This window comes from Salvelinus namaycush, chromosome 5 (assembly GCF_016432855.1).
Source record: "Salvelinus namaycush isolate Seneca chromosome 5, SaNama_1.0, whole genome shotgun sequence".
NCBI lineage: Eukaryota > Metazoa > Chordata > Actinopteri > Salmoniformes > Salmonidae > Salvelinus > Salvelinus namaycush.
Window position 1 is genome coordinate 64,195,166 of NC_052311.1, and position 14,299 is coordinate 64,209,464.

The following is a 14,299-nucleotide window of genomic DNA, read 5'->3' on the forward strand; positions in this document are numbered from 1 at the left end:
AAGTCTAGGGGAGGGTCTGGGTGGGCGTCTGTCCACGGTGGCGGCTCTGGCGCTGGTCGTTGTCCCCACCCCACATTAGTCACTACCCGCTTTCGTAGCCTCCTCAAAATGACCACCCTCCATATAACCCCCATTAGATTAAGGGGCAGCACCGGACTGAGGGGCAACACAGGAATGAGGGGCGGATCCTGGCTGGCTGGCTCTGGCGGATCCTGGCTGGCTGGCTCTGGCGGATCCTGGCTGGCTGGCTCTGGCGGATCCTGGCTGGCTGGCTCTGGCGGATCCTGGCTGGCTGGCTCTGGCGGATCCTGGCTGGCTGGCTCTGGCGGATCCTGGCTGGCTGGCTCTGGCGGATCCTGGCTGGCTGGCTCAGGCGGATCCTGGCTGGCTGGCTCAGGCGGATCCTGGCTGGCTGGCTCAGGCGGATCCTGGCTGGCTCAGGCGGATCCTGACTGGCTGGCTCAGGCGGATCCTGACTGGCTGGCTCAGGCGGATCCTGACTGGCTGGCTCAGGCGGATCCTGACTGGCTGGCTCAGGCGGATCCTGACTGGCTGGCTCAGGCAGCTCCTGACTGGCTGGCTCAGGCAGCTCCTGACTGGCTGGCTCAGGCAGCTCCTGACTGGCTGGCTCTGGCAGCTGCTGGCTGGCTGGCTCTGGCAGCTCCTGGCTGGCTGGCTCTGGCAGCTCCTGGCTGGACGGCTCTGGCTGGTCCTGGCTGGACGGCTCTGGCTGGTCCTGGCTGGACGGCTCTGGCTGGTCCTGGCTGGACGGCTCTGGCTGGTCCTGGCTGGACGGCTCATAACAGACGGACAGCTCTGACGGTGCTGTGCAGGCAGACAGTTCATACAGCGCTGGGCAGGCAGACAGCTCAGACACTGGCTGCGCTGGAGAGAAGGAAGGCTCTGACAGCGCTGGACAGGTGGGAGCAGCTGGAGAGAGAACCCGGAGAGACAGCCTGGTGCGGGGGGCTGCCACCGGTGGACTGGTACGTGGAGGTGGCACCGGGTATACCCGGACCGTGAAGGAGGACGCGCGCTCTTGAGCACCGAGCCTGCCCAACCTTACCAGGTTGAATGGTCCCCGTAGCCCTGCCAGTGCGGCGAGGTGGAATAGCCCGCACTGGGCTATGCTGGTGAACCGGGGACACCATTCGTAAGGCTGGTGCCATGTATGCCGGCCCGAGGAGACGCACTGGAGGCCAGATGCGTTGGGCCGGCTTCATGACATCCGGCTCGATGCCCAACTTAGCCCTACCAGTGCGGTGAGGTGGAATAGCCCGCACTGGGCTAAGCACGCGTACTGGGGACACCGTGCGCTTTACCGCATAACACGGTGTCTGACCAGTACGACGCCCTCTCACTCCACGGTAAGCACGGGGAGTTGGCTCAGGTATCCTACCCGGCTTTGCCACTCTCCTCGTGTGCCCCCCCCCCCCCCCCCCAAGAAATTTTTGGGTCTGACTCTCGGGCTCCCAACCGCGTCGCCGCGCTGCCTCCTCATACCAGCGCCTCTCTGCCTTCGCTGCCTCCAGCTCCGCCTTGGGACGGCGATATTCCCCTGGCTGAGCCCAGGGTCCTTTGCCGTCCAGGATCTCCTCCCAAGTCCAGGAGTCCTGGGTTTTTTCCCACTGCTGTCGCCTCCCTTCTCCACTCCGCTTGGTCCTAGATTGGTGGGTGGTTCTGTAACGATCGTCGTAATCCTCCTCCTCGGACGAGGAGGAGAGGCGAGAAGGATCAGACCAATATGCAGAGTGGTTAGTGTCCATGATTATTTAATGAATACAGACTGAACACTTAACATACAAAAACAACAAACGTGACAAACCGCAAACAGTCCCGTGTGGTGCGACATACACAGACACGCGATACAACCACCCACAAAACACACGTGAAACCCCGGCTGCCTTAGTATGATTCTCAATCAGGGACAAACGATCTACAGCTGCCTCTGATTGAGAATCATACCAGGCCGAACACAAAAACCCCAACATAGAAAAACACACATAGACAACCCACCCCAACTCACGCCCTGACCAACTAAATAAATAAAAGAAAAAGGAACAATAGGTCAGGAACGTGACACCAACCGTGAAGCACGGGGGTGGCAGCATCATGTTGTGGGGGTGCTTTGCTGCAGGAGGGACTGGTGCACTTCACAAAATAGATGGCATCATGAGGAAGGGAAATGATGTGGATATATTGAAGCAACATCTCAAGACATCAGTCAGGAAGTTAGCTTGGTCGCAAATGGGTCTTCCAAATGGACAATGACCCCAAGTATACTTCCAAAGTTGTGGCACAATGGCTTAAGGACAACAAAGTCAAGGTATTGGAGTGAGCATCACAAAGCCCTGACCTCAATCCTATAGAACATTTGTGGGCAGAACTGAAAAAGCGTGTGCGAGCAAGGAGGCCTATGAACCTGACTGTTACACCAGCTCTGTCAGGAGGAATGGGCCAAAATTCACCCAACTTATTGTGGGAAGCTTGTGGAAGGCTACCCGAAACGTTTGACCCAAGTTCAACAATTTAAAGGCAATGCTACCGAATACTAATTGAGTGTATGTAAACTTCTGACCCACTGGGAATGTGATGAAAGAAATAAAAGTTGAAATAAATCATTCTCTCTTCTGTTATTCTGACATTTCACATTCTTAAAATAAAGTGGTGATCCTAACTGACCTAAGACAGGGAATTTCAGAATGTCAGGAATTGTGAAAAACAGTTTAAATGTATTTGGCTAAGGTGTATGTAAACTTCCGATTTCAACTGTATGTATTGGGAATGCCATTCCTTGGGCTAGGAGTTTCTCCTGACCACATGACCTAGGTCCTAGACTAGAGGTATTCAACTATTATCCTACGAGGTCCGGCTCCTGCTGGTTTTCTTTTCTACCCGATTTACTAATTGCACCCACCTGGTGTCCCAGGTCTAAATCAGTCCCTGATTAGAGGGGAACAATGAAAAAATGTGATGGAGCTGGCTTTGAGGTCCAGAGTTGACTTTGAGGGTCCTATGCTTTAAGGCTTGAACTAGGGTTTTTTTCTGCTCGGGTCATATGGCCAGTAAAACTCCTGGCCCTAGCGTTCCTGCCCTTTGGCCAGGACTGGAGATTAAAATGGAGAATAGAAGGCAGCGGAGAAATAGTGTGAGAATATGTTCTACACGCACAGAGAGACTGAGTCTCTGCAGTATGTATGCATGAGTCAGCGTGTATGTTAGGAGAGTGTTCTAATGTCCTTGGTTTAAAAAAATAGTGTTTTACTGGTTCACTTACAACATGAAGAATACAATAGTCACAAATGCACACTGTCTTCCGGTGTCTGTCTGACAATAGACCAATTCATATCCTCTTTACAACTGAACTGAAGGCTAACGGTATAACTGAATCATTGTAAACTAGAGTGGTAGGGACCATACAGTGATGTGTATTGCTGACTGGATTCCCATCTCTACAAATGTCTGTAAATCGCCTTGAAATACTGTATATATGTAAATCAATGATGTACAATAATCGCTCTAATATTCCTTCAAGAATCCACTTTCTTCATGAGTGTATGTGATTACAAAGTAAATTCTTTTTAGAAATGGCACCAAAGTGTAAAAAATAATAAATAAAAATAACTACTCACATGCAAATGCTTTAACATAATGAGGGTATGATTGCTATGATATTGTATGCATTAAAGGAAAATGGTATGTTGGATATATTGTATGTTTAAACACTGGCAATGCAAGGAGGTCCACAGTCAAAAATACTTTAGTGTCAGTTTCCCGGATTTGGCACATAGCTGAACTTTTAATGTAGATTGAGATATTTGTTTGGTCCTTAATGTTTCTCGTAGACCAGGAGCCAATGCTCTTGCTCTGTGAGGACCAGTGTATTCTCTGGTCCATATATTTTACCATCAACTAATTCCATCTGGCCTTGGTAAGCTAGCATGCAGGTGAATAGACTGAGTTGTCAATGAGAAGACTGTTAGGAATCACCAGGGCCTCATTTACTAAGCATCTGCACCAGTGCCATGTTTAAACCTGCTCTGTTCAAAAGGGAATGAGTCATTGAACAAAAGGTCAAGGGAGAAGTAAAGTCCGTTTTCTGTTTCTAGCTTTGTATTTCATCTTATAATTCCCTCTGAAAAGAGCAAGTGTAAACATTGCGCTGCTTGGTAAATCAGGCCTTGGTCTTTGTTTTGGTGAGCTGTGAGTTATCTGAAACTGGACTGGCCCCTTGAACATGTGTGCTTCAACGCAGAGCTCTGTATACTGACAGAGCGATGGAATGAAGAATAAAAGATACAGCTGAGCAATATGATTGTGTGTTTTTTTGTTGTTGTGGATTTGGTGAGTTTATGCTGGAAGCCCACTTGCATTGGCTGCTATGTGTGTCTGTACTTCCTGAACTCCACCAGCCTGATAAGATAACTTTACGAGTACAGCGAGATCAAATGTTTGTGACAAACTGTCTTTCACATCTTAAAGTATGTGGTGAAAATGATGAGACTTCGGTTCAGAACCATTAGTCACCCTTGTCATGACGTTGCCCTCTTTGGGTACAGCGAGCACCATCCCCCTCTCTCTGTCTCCTACACTCAGGCTGCTGCGACCTCAGGTCGTAAATTCCTGGAGGAGATTATCTCCTCATGGCCACAGTATAGAGAGAGAGTGAGTTTTCAGAGAGAGAACAAAGGAATTTCTTCCACCTCACAGAACTTGAGGTCCGAACAACATTTATGTTCTGGAGAAGGTATAAAAGATTGGTGAAGAATCCAGCTACGAACTGGTCCGTTTGGTACAATTTTGTGAAACTCATGGGAGACAATACGGTCACATTACCATAACGCTGTTTATATAATAGCCTCAGTTATGAGGCTTACATCTAATTGTTGTATAAGATGAATGAGTGAGGATGATACTGTTTGTGAAATAGTTTAATGTGATTTTGGACTGTTTAATGAAGGAAACTCCAATTCCCTTTTGGAGTTTAACTAAATCAGAGGACCGCCCATGAGCACAGTTATGGTCGGGCATCCTGGGACAGGCCCTTTTCTGCTCTGCCGAATAAAACCCCCACCCGGGTTTTCTATCACCAGACCGAGCTTCCCTCAATTACGATATGGCTGAAGGTTGGAGACCAACTTACCTCGATAACGAGAGGGCCAAGGTTTGAGAGGAGACCATAAACCTAAGGTTTGAGTAGATGGCTGAATCTTTTAACCATCCCACGTGGTTAAACTCTTAGACTATCGATACCGACAGAATAAGAACAAGTCTTTGATATTAATTACTACTCTGCAGCTAGGAATTCGGAATCATTGAATGCGAAGACCGACAACCGCCGAAACATCTATTCTATAACGACATGAATGAATGTCACTCTGAACAATCCATTCTAACCACGACAGAGAGAGAGGAAGGACAGACTCTCCAACAGAAACAAACTTTTCAACAGAGATCCCGACGACACACTGAGCGTATATATATATATATATATTGATTGCAATTGTTCCCGAATGAGTGAGTGTTCATGTGCAAAGGATTAGCATTTCAATTGTTATAATTATCAACTTTGTAGTGTCTCATCTCAGTCGACCCCCACTTCCCTTTTGTCCACCAAGCGGCGATACCGGTTTATCCCACTAGGGAAACTCCGTTATCATTTCCTTGTAACTATCTACTGTTTGTTTATGCATTTCTGTGAATTACTTAGTTAGTAAATAAATGATTTAAGACAATTGATGTATGGATGACTCATAGTGAAGACTGGGTTCGTGCAGATAACCAACAATTTACGACGTTTGGAATGAGACTAACATGAGGTAAATAATGATTCATTAATCAGAAGACTAAGTGACCAGATATTCAAATATCTGAAAGTTATATTAGGAAATGTATAACTTTGTAATCTGAATATTCTCCTTGGTGCCCCGACTTCCTAGTTAATTACAGTTACATGATTAATCAGTTTAATCGCGTAATAATAATTACAGAGTTATTTGATAAATAAGTATTCAGTTTAATGATGCCAAAGACACGACACCCTGCTGACATGCCTGTCTTTTCTGCCTGTCTGTCTCTAGCTTATAAATACACCACAACATCACTGTCAGTACACAGTGGGCGGGAGAGACAGGAAGAGAGGAAGATGTCACAGGTGAAGGAAATAATGACGCAACGGATGGGTAGAGAAGAGAGCGACACACCTTAAAAAATAATAGTTGGGGGGGAGAGTCGAAGTTCTAGACAACAAATACTTTGGCATTTGGTGTGGTCTCTACAGTGCAAAAGGTAAGACTAGATTATCTTATGTGTTGGTAGTTTTCAACATAGGTTTTTACATTTGATATATTTTGAACTGAAATGAGGCTCAAAGCTAGAAGTTAGTGCAGTCACCATCAAATTGTGATAAACTTACAGATTTTCAACATGTAGTAACCTTGTAACATCTTTTGGCATTATTTGTTGTGTGTACTTTTTAATACCTTTTTAGAAATGTTACTGAATGAACTCAAAAGACAGATTGTTAATGATTTAACATTGTTTATAGAATGGTGATGGAACAGTTCTTTGTGGCTGTGCTAATGATGTCTGCACACCTAGCAGTCTCATATCCTCTGGTAACCATTTTACCCCTTTTATGTCCATTCTTATTATTTGTTATGACTGCTTATGAAAGCTGTTAGAACCGTTTGACATCTGTTACAACAGTATGACAGTAGACCTCATGAGACTGTGTGTTTGTGTTGTCAGATTACAGAGCGCTATTACATGGATGGAGGGAGACAATGCAGACTGTGTCCACCAGGTGAGAAAGAAATGCCCTCCATCATAGGCCCTTACTTTTTATTTGACTTGTTGTTCCCTTCTTTTTCTTCCCTCATCTCCACATTCTATCCCTTCATCCTACAATCAACCATTTTTACATTAATAGTGAGGCAGATCATTTCAGAATGTGTGTGAGTGCGCATAGGTTCTTAGGAATCATGAGGAAATGATGAGAAGTGGAGCTCTGTGCTATGACCACATCCTTCATTAGTATGCAGACTAGGCCAACAGGCTCTCGCTCTGTGCGCTCCATCTCTTCCTGTTATTCTCTGCTCTCGTGTCGCTATGCTCCCTCTCTTCTCACTCAGCAACAGACCGTGTACTAAAACGTTACCTGAATGTGCGTGTGCCTATGTGTCTAAAAGAGTTAGCATTATGTTCTGACATCCGCTACTCATGTAGTCTTCTACAGGACATTTATAAAACTGCAGCGTCCATCAGTTCGTATTGTTATTGTAGTGCTCTCTTATGTCTTGACTTCCCTTGTCTCTTCACTCTCTCCTCGCTCCTCTCTTTCTACCTCATTCTCTCTATCGCCCCATTTCCCTATATTTTTCCCAAACTTCATTTCCTTTACTCCATATCTGCTGTCCCATGTCTTACAGCCATCAAACCACTGGACACTTCCTGTTTCACACTGAATATTTAAATCCTGTATTCCCGGCATATATTAGAATGAGCTATCTACTGCTGTACATATCATTCTTAGTATATCTGATATAAATTCTTCCAGTGTACATACGCATAGATTGCATTTGGGTTGTTGATTTGGATTCGTCCCGCCGTTCTTGAATTCTTACAAAAAACAACACTTAAATGATGTGTACTTGTTTGACATTTTACTGCGTTAAGAGCTAGTAACACAAGCATTTCTCTGTACCCTCTATAACATCTGCTAAACTGTGTATGCGACCAATAAACTGATTTGATATGTTTCACCTCCCCTCTCTCTCTCAGGTCATTATCAGAAGTCCTGTTCAGAGTGCTCTCCCTGTCGAGATGGTTCCTACACAACACGATTGAACGCAGAGTCCAGTTGTCATTCCTGCTTCAAAGACTGCAAACGTGGTACATGAACACAAACACAACTCATTCACAGAGCAATGTAACATCTTTATTTAGTGGGAAATACTTAAACTGTATATTGCTTGTAAATATTTTTTGGGGTGGGGCCCTTCTCTTTGGAGGACAAAAAGAAACTTTGTTGTTATATGTACAGGGCATTCAGAAAGTATTCAGACCCTTTGACTTTATCCACATTTTGTTACGTTACAGCCTTATTCTAAAATTGATTAAATTGTTTTTTTCCCCCTCATCAATCTACACACAATACCCCATAATGACAAAGCAAAAACAGATTTTTAGAAATTTTGGCAAATTTATAAAACTAAATAAAAATGAAATATCACATTTACATAAGTATTCTGACCCTTTACTCAGTACTTTGTTGAAGCACCTTTGGCAGTGATTACAGCCTCGAGTCTTCTTGGGTATGACGCTATAAGCTTGGCTTGGGGAGCGTCGCTGCACAGCTATTTTCAGGTCTCTAGAGATGTTCGATTGTTTTTTTTATTTTTATATATTGAATTTTTTTAACCTTTTATTTAACCAGGTAGGCCAGTTGAGAAAAAGTTCTCATTTACAGCCAATAACACAATAGAACAATCTATATACAGTGTGTGCAAATGTAGTAAGATTAGGGAGGTAAGGCAATAAATAGGCCATAGTGGCGAAATAATTACAATTTAGCATTAACACTGGAGTGATAGATGTGCAGATGCTGATGTGCAAGTAGAGATACTGGGGTGCAAAAGAGCAAAAATAAATAACAAATATGGGGATGAGGTAGTTTGGTGGGCTCTTTACAAATGGGCTGTGTACAGGTGCAGTGATCGGTAAGCTGCTCTGATAGCTGATGCTTAAAGTTGGTGAGAGAGCTATAAGTCTCCAGCTTCAGTGATTTTTGCAATTCGTTCCAGTCATTGGCAGCAGAGAACTGGATGGAAAGGCTGCCAAAGGAGGAGTTGGCTTTGGGGATGACCAGTGAAATATACCTGCTGGAGCACGTGCTATGGGTGGGTGTTGCTATGGTGACCAGTCAGCTGAGATAAGGCGGGGCTTTACCTAGCATAGACTTATAGATGACCTGGAGCCAGTGGGTTTGGCGACGAATATGAAGTGACGGCCAGCCAACGAGAGCATACAGGTCGCAGTGGTGGGTAGTATATGGGGCTTTGGTGACAAAACGGATGGCACTGTGATAGACTACATCCAATTTGCTGAGAAGAGTGTTGGAGGCTATTTTGTAAATTACATTGCCGAAGTCGAGGATCGGTAGGATAGTCAGTTTTACGAGGGTATGTTTGGCAGCATGAGTGAAGGAGGCTTTGTTGCGAAATGGAAGCCGATTCTAGATTTCATTTTGGATTGGAGATGCTTAATGTGAGTCTGGAAGGAGAGTTTACAGTCTAGCCAGACACCTAGGTATTTGTAGTTGGCCACATATTCTAAGTCAGAACCGTCCAGAGTAGTGATGCTAGTCGGACGGTCGGGTGCGGGCAGCGATCGGTTGAAGAGCATGCGTTTAGTTTTAACAGCATTTAAGAGTTAAAGTCCAAGGCTCTGGCTGGGCTACTCAAGACCTGTCCCGAAGACTCTCCTGCGTTGTCTTGGCTGTGTGCTTAGGGTCGTTGTCCTCTTGGAAGGTGAATCTTCGCCCCAGTCTGAGATCCTGAGCTCTCTGGGGCAGGTTTTCATCAAGGATCTCTCTGTACTTTGCTCTGTTCATCTTTCCCTCGATACTGACTAGTCTCCCAGTCCCTGCCGCTGAAAAACATGCCCACAGCATGATGCTGCCACCACCATGCTTCACCATAGGGATGGTGCCAGGTTTTCTCCAGACGTGACGCTTGACATTCATGCCAAAGGGTTCAATCTTGTTTTTATCAGACCAGAGAATCTTCTCATGGTCTGACAGTTCTTTAGATGCCTTTTGGTAAACTCCAAGTGGGCTGTCATGTGCCTTTTCCTGAGGAGTGGCTTCCGTCTGGCCACTCTACCATAAAGGCCTGATTGGTGGAGTGCTGAAGAGATGGTTGTCCGTCTGGATAGTTCTCCCATCTCCACACAGGAGCTATGAAGCTCTGTCAGAGTGACCATTCGGTTCTTGGTCACTTCCCTGACCAAGGCCCTTCTCCGCCGATTGCTCAGTTTGGCCAGGCGGTCAGCTCTAGGAAGAGTGTTGGTGGTTCCAAACTTCTTCCATTTAAGAATGACGGAGGCCACTGTGTTCTTGGGGACCTTCAATGCTGCAGAAATGTTTTGGTACCCTTCCCCAGATCTGTGGCTCGACACATTCCTGTCACGGAGCTCTACATACAATTCCTTCGACCTCATGGCTTGGTTTTTGCTCTGACATGCACTGTCAACTGTGCGACTTTATATAGACAGGTGTGTGCCTTTCCAAATTATGTCCAATCAATTGAATTTACCACAGGTGGACTCCAATCCAAATTGTAGAAACATCTCAAGGATGATCAATGGAAACAGGATGCACATTTCTAAAAACCTGTTTTGCTTTGTCATTGTTGCGTATTGTGTGTAGATTGATGAACATTTTTTCTTTAATCCATTTTAGAATAAGGCTGTGATGTAACAAAATGTGGAAAAAGTCAAGGGGTCTGAATACTTTCTGAATTCACGGTACATTCTACACGTTACATACATTGTATTTTTTATTTATTTTTACAGTAGTTACATAGCAAGAGTAAAGTAATTTGATATTTTGATATACATTAGATCTAGATAGATCGATAGTACTTATACATTGTGTTTTCAGTCATAACTAGAACATGAATTTTTAAACCCACCCCTCAGCTACTCTGTCCATCCCACCTATCTCCATAAACCCACCCCTCAGCTACTCTATCAATCCCACCTATCTCCATAAAACCACCCCTCAGCTACTCTGTCCATCCCACCTATCTGCATAAACCCACCCCTCAGCTACTCTGTCCATCCCACCTATCTCCATAAACCCACCCCTCAGCTACTCTGTCCATCCCACCTATCTGCATAAACCCACCCCTCAGCTACTCTGTCCATCCCACCTATCTCCATAAACCCACCCCTCAGCTACTCTGTCCATCCCACCTATCTGCATAAACCCACTCCTCAGCTACTCTGTCCATCCCACCTATCTGCATAAACCCACCCCTCAGCTACTCTGTCAATCCCACCTATCTCCATAAACCCACCCCTCAGCTACTCTGTCCATCCCACCTATCTCCATAAACCCACCCCTCAGCTACTCTGTCCATCCCACCTATCTGCATAAACCGCCCTCTTATGATTTCCATATGCCATACATGTCATTTCTTACCAAAAGTTATAAAGGTATGTGTATAGTATGGACACTATTTATTACCATGTAATAGCTGTACTAAACCTTTTGTTCTGTGTGTGTGTGTGTGTGTGTGTGTGTGTGTGTGTGTGTGTGTGTGTGTGTGTGTGTGTGTGTGTGTGTGTGTGTGTGTGTGTGTGTGTGTGTGTGTGTGTGTGTGTGTGTGTGTGTGTGTCAGATTTGCATCTGGTGGAGGATGAGCCGTGTACTAATGTATCGAACGCTAGATGTCGCTGTGAGGCTGGTTTTACCTGCACCGACAAAGACGACCAGACAGGAAACTGTAGAGACTGTGAGAAGATCCCTCAGCTGCCCACACCTCCCCTGCCACCTAGCGATGGTGTGTGTGTTGCCCGCTGGCCTTCTCTTATGCCTGTCTTCCTTCACTGTGTTGTATTCTTGCCAGGTTCTGGGTATTGAATCAGTGTTTGGCTGTGGATAGATGTTGATGTTTACCTGCCTGTGTGCACTCTGCTCTGATTACAGTAGTGGGCATCAGAAACAACCAGACAGGAACTTCCTCTGAACACAGCAGGACTTCCGCTGGACGCTGTCAACCTCCCAAGTGAGCCTTTATCCTTTTTTATTCTCCCTACTTAAACATACTGTCACATACTGGAACCAGACAGATAAACAGGCTCTGGTTGAAGCCTTCTCCTGCCAGGAGGGCCACCTCTAGCAAAGTTGTTATTTTATGGTATATAACCTTCATACAACCAGAAGATCTGGTATCAAAGAATTGTCAGATATCTTAGTGGTAATGGATATTTGGGATATTAAATACATTTCTCAGCTCACTGGCCCCACTTCAGTGTTGACAGGCTGTGAATGTGTAGGGATATGTTACATGATGAGTCCTTACCTCTGTCTCACCCAGCTGTGACACTCCACGACCACCAGTCTCACAAGCAGGCAACGCCACTCATCACACCACAGGTGAGTGTGAGTACGAGTGTGTGTGTGTGTGTGTGTGTGTGTGTGTGTGTGTGTGTGTGTGTGTGTGTGTGTGTCGATCAGTTATTTTCATTACAGTCAGAATATATTAAACCTGTGAGAAGGTACAGATACAGTAGTTTCTCCATCTCCTTTCCCCACCAGCTGACACCAGCAAACACTTGGCAGCCATTTTGTGTCCTATGGTGGTCATTGGAATCCTAGCCGTTATCATTCTGTTATGTATCCGTCGCCCAGGAGATGAAGCCTGTTTCAAACAAGGTAAGGCAGTGTTCCTCTGTTCAGTCTCAACTGTAATTAGATCATTGTGTTAGAGCAGACTCTCTCTCTCGACACTAGAATGAGATGAGGAAGGATTAGACAGTGATGTCAGATCTCAGGATAGGTCAGCACTGGGAGCCAACTGTAGCTTCTTGTGAATGTAATTGAATTAAGAGATTGCAACACTCTCTCTGTGCAGACCTACTTACCAGTTTCTAGTGTCTACATGTACCTAGAAAGCATTCAAATGCAGAGTTAAGATGAATAAACATTGCCCTTTCAATCATAGATGATTAATCAGTGAAGTACCCATGAGTGGCTTACCATCAGTTTGCTGGGTTCACTAATAGATTTGTGTCTGTTATTTTCCAGCTCTCAAGTTCTGTAACAAGGTATGTATAATACCTACGGTAACTTACTACATTGTGTGTGTAATGTTTACATTGTCATTCGTGTGTTCCTGACCTAAACCCTATATAAGCATTGTTGACAATTGTGTATTCCAATAACTGGATTTCTGGTGAATTTCTGTGCTCTTATGAAGGGAGTAAGAGAAGCGTCGCCTAACAAGACCAAAGAGCCAACTCATCAACACTGTGCCAGAGAGACACAGCCCAGTATTAAGCACCAGACAGTGGATCCACCACCTATTACAGCAGCAAATATGGGTACTACAGATACATACAAAGAATTATTTTGACCCCAAGATCTTGATTTAAAAAAAAAAAAAAAATCTAAATATGGTTGAGTTACTCTTGTGGTTTTTCCTATAGATGCACGTCAGTCGTTTAACTTGGAGTTTTGCATAGATGATGCTTTGAAGTCCATGGGGGATTAGCATGGGAAGTTGATTAGTTTCAAGATCCATAGTGAGTAAGGCTGATGATGAATATAGAATCTAATATCACTTTCTCTCTGTCTGTGTCTCTCAGGCCCAGTCCATGTCCACAATGCTGGAACAGTCATCTTCAGTTTACTCAACCAGTTCACTGGTATGGGTGGAGGGACGGAAGAGAGAGGGCAGAAAGAGAGGGATGAGGAAGGAGAAGGACGTCCGGCCCACCCCACACCCTCCCCTAACATCCATCTATCCCAGGAGGAAAGGGATGAGGAGATGGACTGTGTATTCTTCCCTTCACAGGAACAAGGGAAGGACAGTCACGTTTCCAAAGAGGAGGTGCAATGAGGGGAGGGGGATTAAGGACAGAGGACGCACCAAGTGAAAGCTTCCCTTCTAGGATCAGTTTAGCCAACCCTACATCCTAATCATAAGGAGGATTAAGACTGACCCTGGATCAGTGGTAAGGGACAACATCTACCTGGGGCTCTATTCAGTCTGTATCACTAGGGAAACATAGAGGTCATTTCTGATTGAGCCGACATATGCAGCGTTTAATGTGAAAGCAGTCACCGCTGACACAGGAACATTGCCTTTACATTCCTTTCAGGCTGTAAAGCTGAACTTCCGCAATACAGATTGAATAGAGCCCTTTTTTTATTTAACTAGGCGAACAAGTTCTTATTTTCAATGACGACCTAGGAACAGTGGGTTAACTTCCTTGTTCAGGGGCAGAACGACAGATTTTTACCTTGTCAGCTCAGGGATTTGATCTTGCAACCTTTTGGTTACTAGTCCAATGCTCTAACCACTAGGCCACCTGCCACTCTTACTCTCAGAACACCGGTGAATCCCAAAACTCTAGAATGGCCATTATTTCCTGTCCTAGACATCTCACTATGGTGGTCATGTACACATCCACTTGCTCTCCTTTTATTGAACTGTATAAAAAGCTTTCAGTCTCAACTGCTGCAAACTGTTTTTTTCTGTGTTCATGTGGCACCTTGAACTGTTTTTGC

General features: G+C 45.1%; 1 protein-coding gene across 1 annotated transcript; it reads left to right on the forward strand.

Moving 5' to 3' along the window:
• Positions 1 to 6,185: 6,185 nt before the first annotated feature.
• si:dkey-260g12.1 lies at positions 6,186 to 13,947 on the forward strand. Its single transcript, XM_038993284.1, has 11 exons — positions 6,186 to 6,288; positions 6,548 to 6,617; positions 6,751 to 6,805; positions 7,783 to 7,893; positions 11,406 to 11,567; positions 11,714 to 11,792; positions 12,105 to 12,163; positions 12,326 to 12,442; positions 12,815 to 12,834; positions 12,987 to 13,110; positions 13,375 to 13,947. Exons 2-11 carry the CDS (start codon positions 6,549 to 6,551, stop codon positions 13,626 to 13,628), a joined length of 1,050 nt encoding a protein of 349 aa, XP_038849212.1. The 5' UTR covers positions 6,186 to 6,288; position 6,548; the 3' UTR covers positions 13,629 to 13,947.
• The last annotated feature ends 352 nt before the right edge of the window (positions 13,948 to 14,299 follow it).

What these genes read in the sequence shown, in the direction of transcription:
- si:dkey-260g12.1 (XM_038993284.1), top strand. Translation starts at nt 6,549, where the DNA reads ATGGTGATGGAACAGTTCTTTGTGGCTGTGCTAATGATGTCTGCACAC. An exon ending in GGACGCTGTCAACCTCCCAA is followed by an intron (nt 11,793 to 12,104) that starts GTGAGCCTTTAT and finishes TGTCTCACCCAG; the next exon opens with CTGTGACACTCCACGACCAC. An exon ending in TATTACAGCAGCAAATATGG is followed by an intron (nt 13,111 to 13,374) that starts GTACTACAGATA and finishes TGTGTCTCTCAG; the next exon opens with GCCCAGTCCATGTCCACAAT.